We start from the raw sequence: 13,298 nt of genomic DNA on the forward strand, positions 1-13,298 counted from the left end.
ATAAAATCAGAAACATTACTACCAACCTTACAAAAGTTACTAGGATTATAAGAGAGTACTATGAGCACTATATACAAACAAATTGGCTAATTTAGATTAAATGGAAAAATTCCTGGAAACACAAATTACCAAAACTGATTTCAAAAGAAATAGAAAGTCTCAACAGACCTATAACAAGTAAATGTTGAATCAGTGTTTAAAAAACCTCCCAACCAAGAAAAGTCCAGTACCAGATGGCTTTAGTGGTAAATTCTGCCAAACATTTAAAGGAGTATTAACAACAATACTATGCAAGTTCTTGTAAAAAAAAAAAAAAAAAAAAAAAAAAAACAGAAGCAAAGGGAACACTTTTTAACACATTCTATGAGGCCAGCATTATCTTGATACCGAAGCCAGACAAAGATACAAGAAAAGAACTACAGACCATATTCTTTATAAATACGAATGTGAAAATCATGAGATGCCACTTCACTCTCACTCTTCTAAGTAAGATGGTTATTCCTCAAAAGATTAGGCACAGTTGCTATAAAATCCAGCAATTCCACATCTAGCTATATACCAAAGAGAAATGAAAGAATACATCCACACAAAATCCTATGCATGAATATTCCTAGCAGCTTTATTCATAATAGCTAAAAAGTGGAAAGGACTCAAATGTCCGAGAGCTGACTGACTGATTTACAAGAGTGGTATATCCATACAATGAAATATTATCCAGTCATAGAAAGGAATGACTGGTACATGACTAGTACTGGTACGTGCTACCGTACAGATGAAACTTAAAAAATAAGTGAAAGAAGCAGGACACAAAAGCCATATATCATCACACACGTGTTATATGATTCAATTTTTAGGAAATGTCCGGAACAGGCAAATCCAGAGACAAAAAGTAGATTAGTGGTTTCCAGAGACTGAGGTGAGAACAGAATGGGCAGTGACTGCTAAAGGATATGAGATTTCTTTTCAGAACGAAGAAAATGTTCTGGAATTAGATAGTGGTGATGGTTACACAAGTTTGCGAATATACTAAAAACCACTGAATGGTTAAAATCATTTAATAATTGTGAAGCTTATGTAGTTGAATTATATCTTGAGGATGAACTTGGCCAATTTACATCGAGAAGTTCACTTTGACTGAGAGAAGAGCAGATCAGAGATTGGGATAAGAGATGGTACCTTAATGACTGTACATATGAAAAAGGCTTTGGAGTTTATAGAGGGGGTGACCTGGACTGTGTCCTAGGACGTAACTCACTTTTCCAACTACAGTGGTGATAGGAGAGGGTGGAGGCCTTGCACTGCCCATGGTGCTGAAGGATTTGGTTCTTATAAACCTCCCTGGGAATTCATGTCTCTTTAGGGTTCTTATCCTTCATCTTGGTCCTGTGATCAGTACCTCTGAAATGTTGGCCCCAAGACAGTTTCCCAATAATTATGTGTATCTGATGCAACATCTCACATGCTTTTTAATAACTCCCATTGCTCATTTGCCCTCAGCAGTCTGAGCCAGGCTTCATCTTATGAATTAAGCCTAAGTTTTATTCCCCCAAGGAATTTCCCTTTCCTTAAGGCCAATCCTATATGTGTTCCTGGTCTGAGAGAGGCCAGGAGAAGAATGGAGCTACAGGAGAAGAGTGATCTGGGAGATGGGAGGCTCTAAGTCCTCTTGGCCACTGTGGGCTGGAGGAAGGTGATGGCCCCAGTGTCCTTCCCATGGACAAGTCAGCACTGAGGAGGCTCCCGACAAAGCCTGTCGTGAGACAAGCATGGGGTGGAGGGAAGGCATGGGGGAAGTCATCGGGCATTAGTGCAAGGGGAATGGAATTTGGGAAACATCGATTTTATCTAGCATGAAGACTTTTGTCTGTATTGGCTTATGTGCTGGGTGGAATTTAGAACAGAGGGTGGGAGGGAGAGCGGAATATAGACACACACTGTTCTCTCCCCCACCTCCCACATACATACTACAGCTTCTTCCCACACCTAGGAGAAAACACAAACAGGTCTTGCTCTCACACTTTCCACCCTCTACTGTTCCTTTTTAAGTCTCGTCTTCCTCCATCTTCCCCCTTCTCCTGCCTGCTTCTCTCACTCACTCCAGATTTTCTTCCCTTCTCTATTGCTGTCCCTCCATCTTATCCTCTTTTTTCTTAAATCTTGTGTTTAACAATACCTGTTAATGCTCCCTGGATGACAACAGACTAGATTCTCCCCCATTTGGGGAACCCACTTATTCCTTCTCCCCTCATCTCTCCTAGTCCTGTGTGGGCTGATTTTCTAAGAGCAAAGACAGATGGGAGAGAAGATTGAGTAACAACAGAAGAGGTCTAGAATCCTCCCCTTTCCCCATACAGATCCATGTCCCTCCCTATGTCTATTTTCTTTCTAGTCTAGAATCCCTCTAAATCTATTTTCTATGCATATAGGGGGAGGAAGCATTTGCAAAGATTCTGATGAGTTTGTGGAAAGAATCAGGCCATGCTAAGATGATGCTTCTAGGATTGTTTAAATCTGGTGATGTTGGGAATTAGGATTCTTGGATTCTCTTTGAGGTCCTATAAACTGCATTCTATCCAGTGGCTACTCTGTCTTTCTTCCCAGCTCTCACAGCAGTCTGGCCCATCCCAGGACCCTGTCCTCCATTAAGCAATCACATATTCTTTTGGGAACCAACTATGAGAAAGGGTCTGCGTGTATCACTTACTGTGTAATACTTAACGTATTGGATTTGCACTGAAATTACAACACATGTGAGGAGACAGAGCCATCCTCATGAAAAAAATACCAAGGCACAGCAACATTACGAAAGAGCTAATTACTCTTGAACCTTGAAGGAAGGGTAGAATTCAGACAGGTGAACAGGACAGAAAAGCAATTCAGATGCAGCACTGACTGGATGAAGGCACTGAGACCTGAGGGACTGAGGAAGAGATAAGTTTGGCTGAGGCTGAATCTTCTTAGAGGGGAGCAGGTAAGAGGAGAATAGTGGTTAAGAGCGCAAATTCTGGGTCAATCAGACCTGGCTCAGAATCCCAGCTCTGCTTCTTCTTCTCCATGTGATCTGGGAGAAATTAGTTAACCTACTCAAGCCACAGTTTACTTATCTGTAAAGTGGAGATAATTTATAGTACTTACTATACTTATAAACATGGGAATAATATATGAGAATTAAAAAAGATAATGCCAGCAAAATATTTAGTATAGCATCTATTACATAGTAAGCACTCAAAAAATGTTTACTACGATGACAATCACTGCTATTACAACAATAAATGCTTACTACCACAGTTATTACCATTACTACAATTTCAATAAATGCTTACTGCTACTACTATTAAGTGGCAGATGGACCTGGAAAGAAAGGTAGGTGCCTGTTTGTGTGGAAGCCTCTGAAATCCTAACTAAGTGCAAATTCCTTCCTGTAGACGATAAAGAGCCATGGAAAATTTTCAAAAACCTTTTGAAATAGAGGGGGAAGATGTTGTTGAGGAAGTTTCTGTATGTACTATGTTGCACAGTGTGGATTAAAATGGAGCAAAACCTGGAGGCAAGAACCCACTTGGAGGCCTACAGCAACAAGCCAGATAGGAAAAATAATTTGGCAGTAATTTTAAAGGAAGAACGCATATGCCTTGGTGACAATACATGTGGAGTGCAAGGGAGAAGTCTAGCCGGGTGAGGGGATAACAGACAGAAATAGGAGAGCCAGAGAGGTATTTGGGTTTAGAGTAAAGAAGTAGCAAGAATGATTTCATAATAATGACAGGCAGCTCACAGTGCCAGATGGAGCTGAAAGAACCCACGGTTACTGACTGGATTTAGCCATTACAGTGACACTCAAACTGAAGAACTGGTTATGAGGAGGGGAGGAATCAGGTGGTTCTGCAACAGTCCTGGGAATCACGGTCTCCTTCTCTCCTCTCTTTTATAGAAGAGCTTTCCCTTTTCCCACACTGCGTCTCCTCCTCTTTTTCTCTCTCTCCCTTTTCCTCAGTGTTCTGAGGTTTCTCCTTCCCCGAACCCTTCCCCTTGCACACCTGGGGTTGTCTTTCACCCCTGACAGTGCTCATGCTAAGAAATTTTTCAACTCTTACCTTTTCTCTTTCTTGGTCTCATTATAATACTTCTTTTGTTTTTTTGATTAAAATTTTGTGACAATTTATAAATTACAAGAAATAAAAAAAATTTTGTAAAGAAGAAAAAATATATGTTCCATCGATCCCATCAACCAGAGATAACCACTATTCACACTGGTAACATTTTGATTTTTCATGTCCATTTTTTCCCTTTATATTTATACTATATTTTATCAAAATATTTTGTAATTCTCTCTTTAAAACAACAATACTTTGAGTCTTAAAACCCCTCATGGATAATTTTAGAGATAATCCTGTTTATATTTGTCTGTAGAGGCTGATGGAGATCTTTTTTTTTCTTCAACTTTTATTTCAAGTTCAGGGGTACACGTGCAGGATGTGCAGGTTTGTTACATAGGTAAATGTGTGCCATGGTGGTTTGCTGAACAGGTCATCCCATCACCTAGGTATTAAGCCTAGCATCCATTAGCTATTCCTCGTGATGCTCTCCCTCCCCTCGCCTCCCCCCGACAGGCCCCACTGTGTGTTTTTCCCCTCATGTGTCCATGTGTTCTCATCGTTCAGCTCCCACTAATAAGTGAGAACACTCTGTGTTTGGTTTTCTGTTCCTGCGTTAGTTTGCTGAGGATAATGGCTTCCAGCTCCATCCGGGTCCCCGCAAAGGACATGATCAATAGAGCTATCTTTTCACATGTATCCATTCAATTCCCTTATAAGAGCATCAGTGCAATCACTGCTGCCCCTCCCATGGTAAAATAAAATCCCATAGAGTTAAACATCCTTTTAGGATATATGTTTATTCTTAACTAGTATTTCATCACATGGAGGAACCATATTTTATTTAACCAATATCTTATAGTCATGCATTTATGTTGTTTCTAGTTTATCAATATTATAATAATGTGATGAATATCCTTAAACATACATTTTAAAAAATTAGTTTTCATTGTTTCTTTAAAAAAAATCCCTAAGACAGAAATTACTGGGTCAGGGAGTATAAATAATTTATGGATTTGACACATATTTTCAAATTGTCTTCTAGAAAGATTGTACCACCAGTGATTTATCTATTCCTCTAAATTCTCAATAATGCTGAGTATTACAAGTTTTTAAAAGATCAATGTTAACATAATTTTTAACAATTGTTCCTTATTATATTTTATCTTTAACTTTTTGGATAACTAGTGAATTCTAGATAAGTTTGAATTATTATTATATTATTACAGGTGCTCGCCACCATGCCCAGCTAATTTTTGTATTTTTAGCAGAGACGAGGTTTCACCATGTTGGCCAGGCTGCTCTCGAACTCCTGACCTCAGGAGATCTGGCCGCCTCGGCCTCTCAAAGTGCCGAGATTAATGCATGAGCCACTGCACACAGCCATGTTATTTTATTTTAAAATCCCTTCCTTCCATCATGATTTATAGATAGTTCATTCAAAGTAAAAATACCCAAATAATACAAAGACATCAGGATCAAAACTAGAGTATCTCTTTTCATCTTATGTTTTATCATGGAAATTTGCATGTATTTACAAAGTAGACAGAATCACCATTTTCAGAATTACCACTATTACCAACAGTTTGCCAGTCTTGCTTCACATACTCCTCCCCCCTTTAATAAAGTATTTTAAGGCAAGACCAAGACATCTTTTCCTTACATCCATAAAAACTTCGATCGAGACCACGGTGAAACTCCATCTCTACTAAAAATACAAAAATTAGCCGGGCGTGGTGGCGGGCGCCTGTAGTCCCAGCTACTCGGAGAGGCTGAGGCAGGAGAATGGCGTGAACCCGGGAGGCGGAGCTTGCAGTGAGCCGAGATCGCGCCACTGCACTCCAGCCTGGGCGACAGAGCCAGACTCCGTCTCAAAAAAAAAAAAAAAAACTTCAGTGTTCATCTCTGACTGATAAAAGCATATAAAAATGTATGGGGGTGGTAGGCTGGGTGCAGTGGCTCATACCTGTAATCCCAGCACTTTGGGAGGCAGAGGCAGGTGGATTGCTTGAGCTCAGGAGTTTGAAACCAGCCTGGGCAACGTGACACACCCTGTCTCTACTAAAAATACAAAAAAATAGCCAGGCATGGTGATGTGTGCTTGTGGTCCCAGCTACTTAGGGGGCTGAGGTGGGAGGATTGCTTGAGACTGGCTGCTGGAGATTGTAGTGAACTGAGATCACACCACTGCAGGCCAGCCTTGGGGACAGAGAGGGACCCTGTCGGAAAAAAAGAAAAAGTATGGTGGTTGTAATCTTAATAGGGATAAAGATCTTAAGATAAAATAATGAAGTATGCTGTTAACATTTCAGGAATCAGTAATCAGGTGTGAGAGCTGGAGTTGGGGATGAAGGATTACGGTCAGGGGCTTTCCCAGAGAGGCCAAACCATGCCATTTAAATGGCTGCCCACCCAGTCTAACCTTGACACCATGTGGTGGAGAAAGGACACAAAATCAGAGACCAAAATGTGTTACCCTCTGTTGTGGTTGCTGCAACAATGCTCCAGGAAGGGTGTGTACTACCCTTGCCTGTCTCAGCTTCCTGCCCTGGTGCACTGGGATAAGCCCATTCTAACCCTGTTTTATCACATCATTTCCTGCTGAAGTGCTTGCCGGGGTTCTCAATTGCCTATGGGGACATTTTTCAAACAGTCCTAGGCTGGGAGTTGGTGAAGCCACAGAACAAACACAGCACAACTTACTGGAGTATCATTTTTGCACAAATATCTGAGGATAAATGTGAATTTTATGTGAAGACAAATATGACAATATTTTGAGTATTGAAATCCCTCATAGATAAGTTTTGAGATAATCCTGTTGCATTTGTCCATAGAGGTTTATAGAGCTCTTTCCAAATATATTCATTCAATTCCCTTTGTAAGAGCAACAGTGTAATTGCTGCTACCCTGCCCATGTCCCAGGTGGGAATCAGGGAAAAGAGACCTTTTTATTTCTATTGTCTTTACAGGATGGGGCCTTGGGACAAATTTTTCTGAACAATTAGAGAAAATACTTGTGGAAAGGTATAAATCCAAAAGAATGGGTTTTAACACCAAGAACTCAGTTTATTTTTCAAGCTAATGTCTTCTAGAATTTTCACTTACTAAAGAATCATGTCTCCCTTCAAGCTCTAATTTTTTTTTTTCTTTTTAGAGATAAGATCAGCTGGAGTGCAGTGGCCATAATAGCTCACTGCAGCCTTGACCTCCTGGGCTCAAGCAATCCTTCCACCTCAGCCTCCTGAATAGCTGAGACTACAGGTATGCACTACGATGCCCAGGTAATTTTTAAAATTTTTGTAGAGATGGGGTCTCACTATGTTGCCCAGGCTTGTCTCAAACTCCTGGCCTCAAACGATCCTCCCACCTCAGCCTCCTGAATAGCTGGGGATTACAGCTGCATGCCATCGCACCTGGGTAATTTTTAAATTTGTTATGGAGGTGGGTGTCTAGCTATGTTGCCCAAGCTGGTCTCAAACTCCTGGCCTCAAGTGATCCTCTTGCCTTGGCTTCCCAAAGTAGTGGGATTACAGGCATGAGCCACTGCATCCAGCCAACCCTCTTTTTTCTTTTTTTTTTTTAACAACACTTTGGTCTTGTCAAAGTTTTATAAACCATAATAATTACATTTTAAAAGCTCTCCCAAAGATTGTCTAGGGATATGCGTATAATAGAAAATTCGCATAAATTTTAAAAGTTAAAACATGAGAGTTCAAGGAGATAGTGCATTTGTCCTGGGCTTCTTTGAATTGCCCCCACAGATGGCCCATGGCAACAAATGCTACTGGAGAAGTACTTACGGGGAAACGTTTGAGAAACACTAATCAACCCAGCTTCACTACAACCAAGATTATCTGCTTGTTTTTCTTCACATTTACCTCTGATTTTGTACATAACAATTTTCTTCTAATGCACACCTCTCTTTCTCCAGCAATAAACATCCTCTCAAATTCCCACCATAAAGAAGCATCTATTTGTTTATCTAAAATCATTATTCTCGACTGTATATCCTATCAAGATTTATGCACATAGGTTGATGGTGTTTGTGGTCACAGGTACTTGCTGATACATTTATTTATTCACTGATTGATTCAACTAGCTTTATGGAACCTATGGTTCACAAGGCACTATGTTGGGCATAGCAGGTATGAAAAAGAATCAGACACGAAACCTGTGGGTGAGGACAGCATGGCCGAAGGGAAAAAAGACCCAGATTCTTGTAATATACTGTAGGGCATGGTCAGGGAAATAAGTCTGTGGAACCCTTGAAAACATACGGAACTTCCTCCCCGTGGAGGGCTTTCCTAAGCTATATCTCGGATTGGCACTCAGCAACGACTTTAATCAACTCAATCCTGACTGCCCAAGGAAAATGACTGAATTTTCATTTTTGTTTGTTTGTTTCAATGGTTTCTCTGTAGGAACGTGGGGGAAGATCCTATGGAACCACAGAACACCACACACGTATCAATGTTTGTCCTCTTAGGGTTTTCACAGACCCAGGAGCTCCAGAAATTCCTGTTCCTTCTGTTCCTATTAGTCTATGTCACCACTATTGTGGGAAACCTCCTTATCATGGTCACAGTGACTTTTGACTGCCGGCTCCACACACCCATGTATTTTCTGCTCCGAAATCTAGCTCTCATAGACCTCTGCTATTCCACAGTCACCTCTCCAAAGATGCTGGTGGACTTCCTCCATGAGACCAAGACAATCTCCTACCAGGGCTGCATGGCCCAGATCTTCTTCTTCCACCTTTTGGGAGGTGGGACTGTCTTTTTTCTCTCAGTCATGGCCTATGACCGCTACATAGCCATCTCCCAGCCCCTCTGCTATGTCACCATCATGAATACTCAATTGTGTGTGGGCCTGGTAGTAGCCGCCTGGGTGGGGGGCTTTGTCCACTCCATTGTCCAGCTGGCTCTGATACTTCCACTGCCCTTCTGTGGCCCCAACATCCTAGATAACTTCTACTGTGATGTTCCCCAAGTGCTGAGACTTGCCTGCACTGATACCTCCCTCCTGGAGTTCCTCATGATCTCCAACAGTGGGCTGCTAGTTATCATCTGGTTCCTCCTCCTTCTGATCTCTTATACTGTCATCCTGGTGATGCTGAGGTCCCACTCAGGAAAGGCAAGGAGGAAGGCAGCTTCCATCTGCACCACCCACATCATCGTGGTGTCCATGATCTTCATTCCCTGTATCTATATCTACACTCGGCCCTTCACCCCGTTCCTCATGGACAAGGCTGTGTCCATCAGCTACACGGTCATGACCCCCATGCTCAACCCCATGATCTACACCCTGAGAAACCAGGACGTGAAAGCAGCCATGAGGAGATTAGGCAAGTGCCTAGTAATTTGCAGGGAGTAAACTTTAAGTAAGTTGACTTTAAATGACAAATTTCTCTGGATTTTTATTTTCCCACATGAAAAATGGAGGAAAGTCTTTATAAAGCATAACAAATCAGATTAGACTTATATTTCTTGAGGACCTACTGCTGTGTCAAGTACTGTGTTAAGCACTTCCACGCTTTTTTTTTTTTTTTTTTTTTTTAGATGGAGTCTTGCTCTGTCACCCAGGCCGGAGTGCAGTGGTGCAGTCTAGGCTCACTGCAACCTCCACCTCCCGTGTTCAATGATTCTCCTGCCTCAGCCTCCCTCGCAGCTGGGATTACCGGCACCCACCACCACGCCCGGCTAATTTTTGTATTCTTACTAGAGACGGGGTTTCACCACAATGACCAGGCTGGTCTCGAACTCCTGACCTCAGGTGATCCACCTGCCTTGGCCTCCCAAAGTGCTGGGATTACAGGCGTTAGCCACAGCGCCCGGCCTAACACTTCCACACTTTTATCTCATTACTTTTCATGAAACCGACAGTAGATATATTATTATTGTTGTTAAACAGTTTTACAAATGAGAAAACGCAGAGAGAAGTCAAAGGTGAAGAATAAGTGAGTGGCACAGCTTGCCCTGGAACCTGGTTCTTCTGACTCCAAGTTTAGAGGCAAGAAATAGGAATGGGATTTGAAACTCAGAGTTTCCTGCAACCACGAGAGAAAACCTAGAGAGGTCTTCGTCTATAGAGAAGTATCTGTGATGAATGGTCAACTGCTTCATCTTAACTCTGGGACAGTTACTTTCTTTTCTGCTCCCCACCTCCCTGCCTCATCCCCCACTGTGGAATTTAGAAAGTTATCTCGCCCTCTCGTCTCCCCCACAAAAAAAGTTTGAGCCGCCGCTGCCGGGTTGCCAGCGGAGTGGCGCGTCGGGAGCTAAGTAGGGCAGGGAAGGCATGGCTTCTGTTTTCGTCCGATGTGGAGGGGCCAGCGGTGGCGGTCGGGCCGGGTCCGGGGCCTGGGGACGCCGAGGCGACCGCGGAGGGAGCGCCTCGTCAAGGTCTCCAGCCTGCCCTACAGTGTGGACGCTCTCGTGTCCGACAAGAAGCCGCCCAAGGAGGCATCCCCAATGCCGGCCGAAAGCGCCTCGGCCGCGACCACCCTGCGGCTACTGCTGCTGCCGGGGCATGGCGCTCGGGAAGCGCACAGCCCCGGGCCGCTGATCAAGCCCCCCGAGACCGCCTCGGTCAAGTGGGAAAACTCCCTAAGACGGAGCAGCGTGGATGCAGAAACCCGGGTGAGATTCGCCGCCGCCAAGACACATGAGCCCTACCACCTGCACCCTGAGAAAACACAAGCCCAATCCGAAGCCGCGCACAGCCTTTACCACGTCCCAGCTCCTCGCTCTGGAGCGCGGGTTGCGCCAGAACCAGTACCTCTCCATTGCAGAGGGTGCAGATTTCTCCAGCTCTCCGAACCTCACGGAGACTCAGGTCAAAATCTGGTTCCCGAACCGAAGGGCCAAGGCGAAAAGACTGCAGGAGTCAGAACTGGAAAAGCTGAAAATGGCTGCAAAACCTATGCTACCCTCCAGCTTCAGTCTCCCTTTCCCCATCAGCTCGCCCCTGCAGGCAGCGCCCATGTACGGAGCATCCTACCCGTTCCATAGACCTGTGCTTCCCATTCCGCCCGTGGGACTCTGTGCCATGCCAGTGGGATATGGCATGTACCACCTGTCCTAAGGAGGACCAGATCAATAGACTCCATGATGGATGTTTGTTTCAAAGGGTTTCCTCTCCCTCTCCAAGACGGCAGGACCAGCCAATACTCCTGCTCTGCAAACCCTGCGTGCACCACCCTAAGCGGCTAGGCCGACAGGGCCACGCGACATAGTTGAAATTTGTTCTTTAGGCAGAGGCACCAAGGCTTGTTTTCTTGGTGTAATCTTCCAGATGCCCCCTTCTTCTTTCACAAAGATTGGCTCTGATGGTTTTTATGTATAAATATATATAATAAAATATAATACAATACATTTTTATACAGTAGACGTAAAAATTCAAATTATTTTAAAAGGCAAAATTTATATACATATGTGGTTTTTTCTATATATCACCTTCTTAAAGAGACTGTGTAAGTCCATTTGTTGTATTTTCTTAAAGAGGGAGAAAAATTATTTGCAAAACTTGCTAAAGTCAATGATTTTGATGGGATTATTGACTTCTGCTTATGGAAAACAAATATTAGAATTGGACACAATGCACATATGGAGAGGTTATTCAAAGTGAAGGGGACACATCACATTTCTGCATTTTACTTGCATTAAAAGAAACCTTTTTATGTGCTACCATATTTGTTCCTATCTCTCCCCACCCCCCCACCCCATCCCCCACCCACACACACAAATTTTTACAGTTTTACCTTTTTGAAGAATTTTTTTGTAAGACCAATAACCGGGATGAGAAGAATCCTGAGAATGCCTGGAGGTGAGGTAGAAAATTAGAAATACTTCCTAATTCTTCTCAAGGCTGTTGCTTTACTTCGTTTCAGATAATTGGAGAGTAAAAAGTTAAAGCCTGTTGGGAGGAGTTGATGGTTTCTGAGAAATACTAGGTACATTCATCCTCACAGATTGCAAAGATGATTTGGGTGGGGCGTATAGTAATTTTCTCCTTAAAAAATGAATACCTTGTAACCATTACCTATATGCTAAATATTCTTGAACAATTAGTAGATCCAGAAAGAAAAAAAATTATGCTCTCTCTGTGTGTGTACCTGTTGTATATGCTAAACTTATTAGAAAATTTTATATACTTTTTAACATGTCGAGGGCAGAAGGTAAAGCCATGTTCTGACTTGGTGAAAATGGAGTTGCCAAACAGCCCATTAAGCTCCCTGGTATTTCACCTTCCTCTCCATCTCTCCCCTCCCTCCGGTATGCCTTTACCCCTTTGAAAGGGTGCCTTGTACAATTTTATATATTTTATTGAAGAGTTATTATCTCTTACTCTGAATTAAATTAAACATTTGTTTTATTGCAAAAAAAAAAAAAGAAGAGAAAGTTATCTCACTTTTAGCATTGTCTAAATAGTTCCCCAAAAGGCATTTGCCCTTTGTTTTTGTTCCATCTTTACTAAATACTCTTTGGATAATCTTCACATTGTGCTACTTAGCTGAAATGGCTTAAATATGTCCACTTCAAAATTCAGGTATTGAAATTTAATGATAATTCGATGGTGTTAAGAGGCGAAGCCTTTAAGGGATGATCAGGCCATGAGGATTCCTCCCTTATTAATGGGATTAAGGCCTTTATCAAGGAGACTTCATGCAGATTAGGCTCGCTAGCCCTTTGGTCTTCTGCCGTATGAGGACACAGCATTCCTCCCCTCTGGAGGATGCAGCAATAAGGTGCCATCTTGGAAGCAGAGAACAGCCCTCACCAGACAACCAAACCTGTTGGAACCTTAATCTTGGACTGTCCAGCCTCCAGAACTGCAAAAGAATAAATTTCTGTTCTTTACAAATCATGCAGTCTGTGGTGTTTCATTATAACCATACAAACAGACTAAGACATTACCCAGCACAATCTTTCCATCATTTGTATAGTATGGCTGAGAGGAGGATGGCATAATATAATTGAGGAACCAACGCCAGAGAGGCCAGGGCCATGCCTACTAGTGTTCCAAATCTAGGGTAGTGAATTCAGTTCCAAGGCTACTACTTCATGTGTGTTTCTTCTTTTCTGTTTAACTGGAATGAGAGCTTCTTGAGGGCAGGCGCCATGCATTATTCATCTTTAAATCCTCCCAGCACCTGAACAGTACCTGACAGAGAGAGGAAGCATTTTTACTTTTATCTTTTTTTAA

At 42.6% G+C, this 13,298-nt stretch overlaps 1 protein-coding gene and 1 pseudogene across 2 annotated transcripts; both read left to right on the forward strand.

Moving 5' to 3' along the window:
* Positions 1-1,544: 1,544 nt before the first annotated feature.
* On the forward strand, positions 1,545-12,956 carry LOC116474109 (olfactory receptor 4D1). Of its 2 annotated transcripts, XM_058445742.1 has the most exons (4): positions 1,545-1,755; positions 2,602-2,971; positions 7,249-7,355; positions 8,516-12,956. In XM_058445742.1, the coding sequence occupies exon 4, from the start codon at positions 8,535-8,537 to the stop codon at positions 9,465-9,467; it is 933 nt and encodes a 310-aa protein (XP_058301725.1). In that variant the 5' UTR covers positions 1,545-1,755; positions 2,602-2,971; positions 7,249-7,355; positions 8,516-8,534; the 3' UTR covers positions 9,468-12,956. The 2 variants fall into 2 exon arrangements, with proteins under 2 accessions (XP_058301725.1, XP_058301726.1); XM_058445743.1 differs by lacking the exon at positions 7,249-7,355.
* On the forward strand, positions 10,013-11,177 carry LOC116474293 (homeobox protein MSX-2-like; annotated as a pseudogene).
* Positions 12,957-13,298: the final 342 nt, after the last annotated feature.

The sequence above is a fragment of the Hylobates moloch genome, unplaced genomic scaffold (genome assembly GCF_009828535.3).
Source record: "Hylobates moloch isolate HMO894 unplaced genomic scaffold, HMol_V3 SCAFFOLD_10, whole genome shotgun sequence".
In the NCBI taxonomy this organism is placed as follows: domain Eukaryota; kingdom Metazoa; phylum Chordata; class Mammalia; order Primates; family Hylobatidae; genus Hylobates; species Hylobates moloch.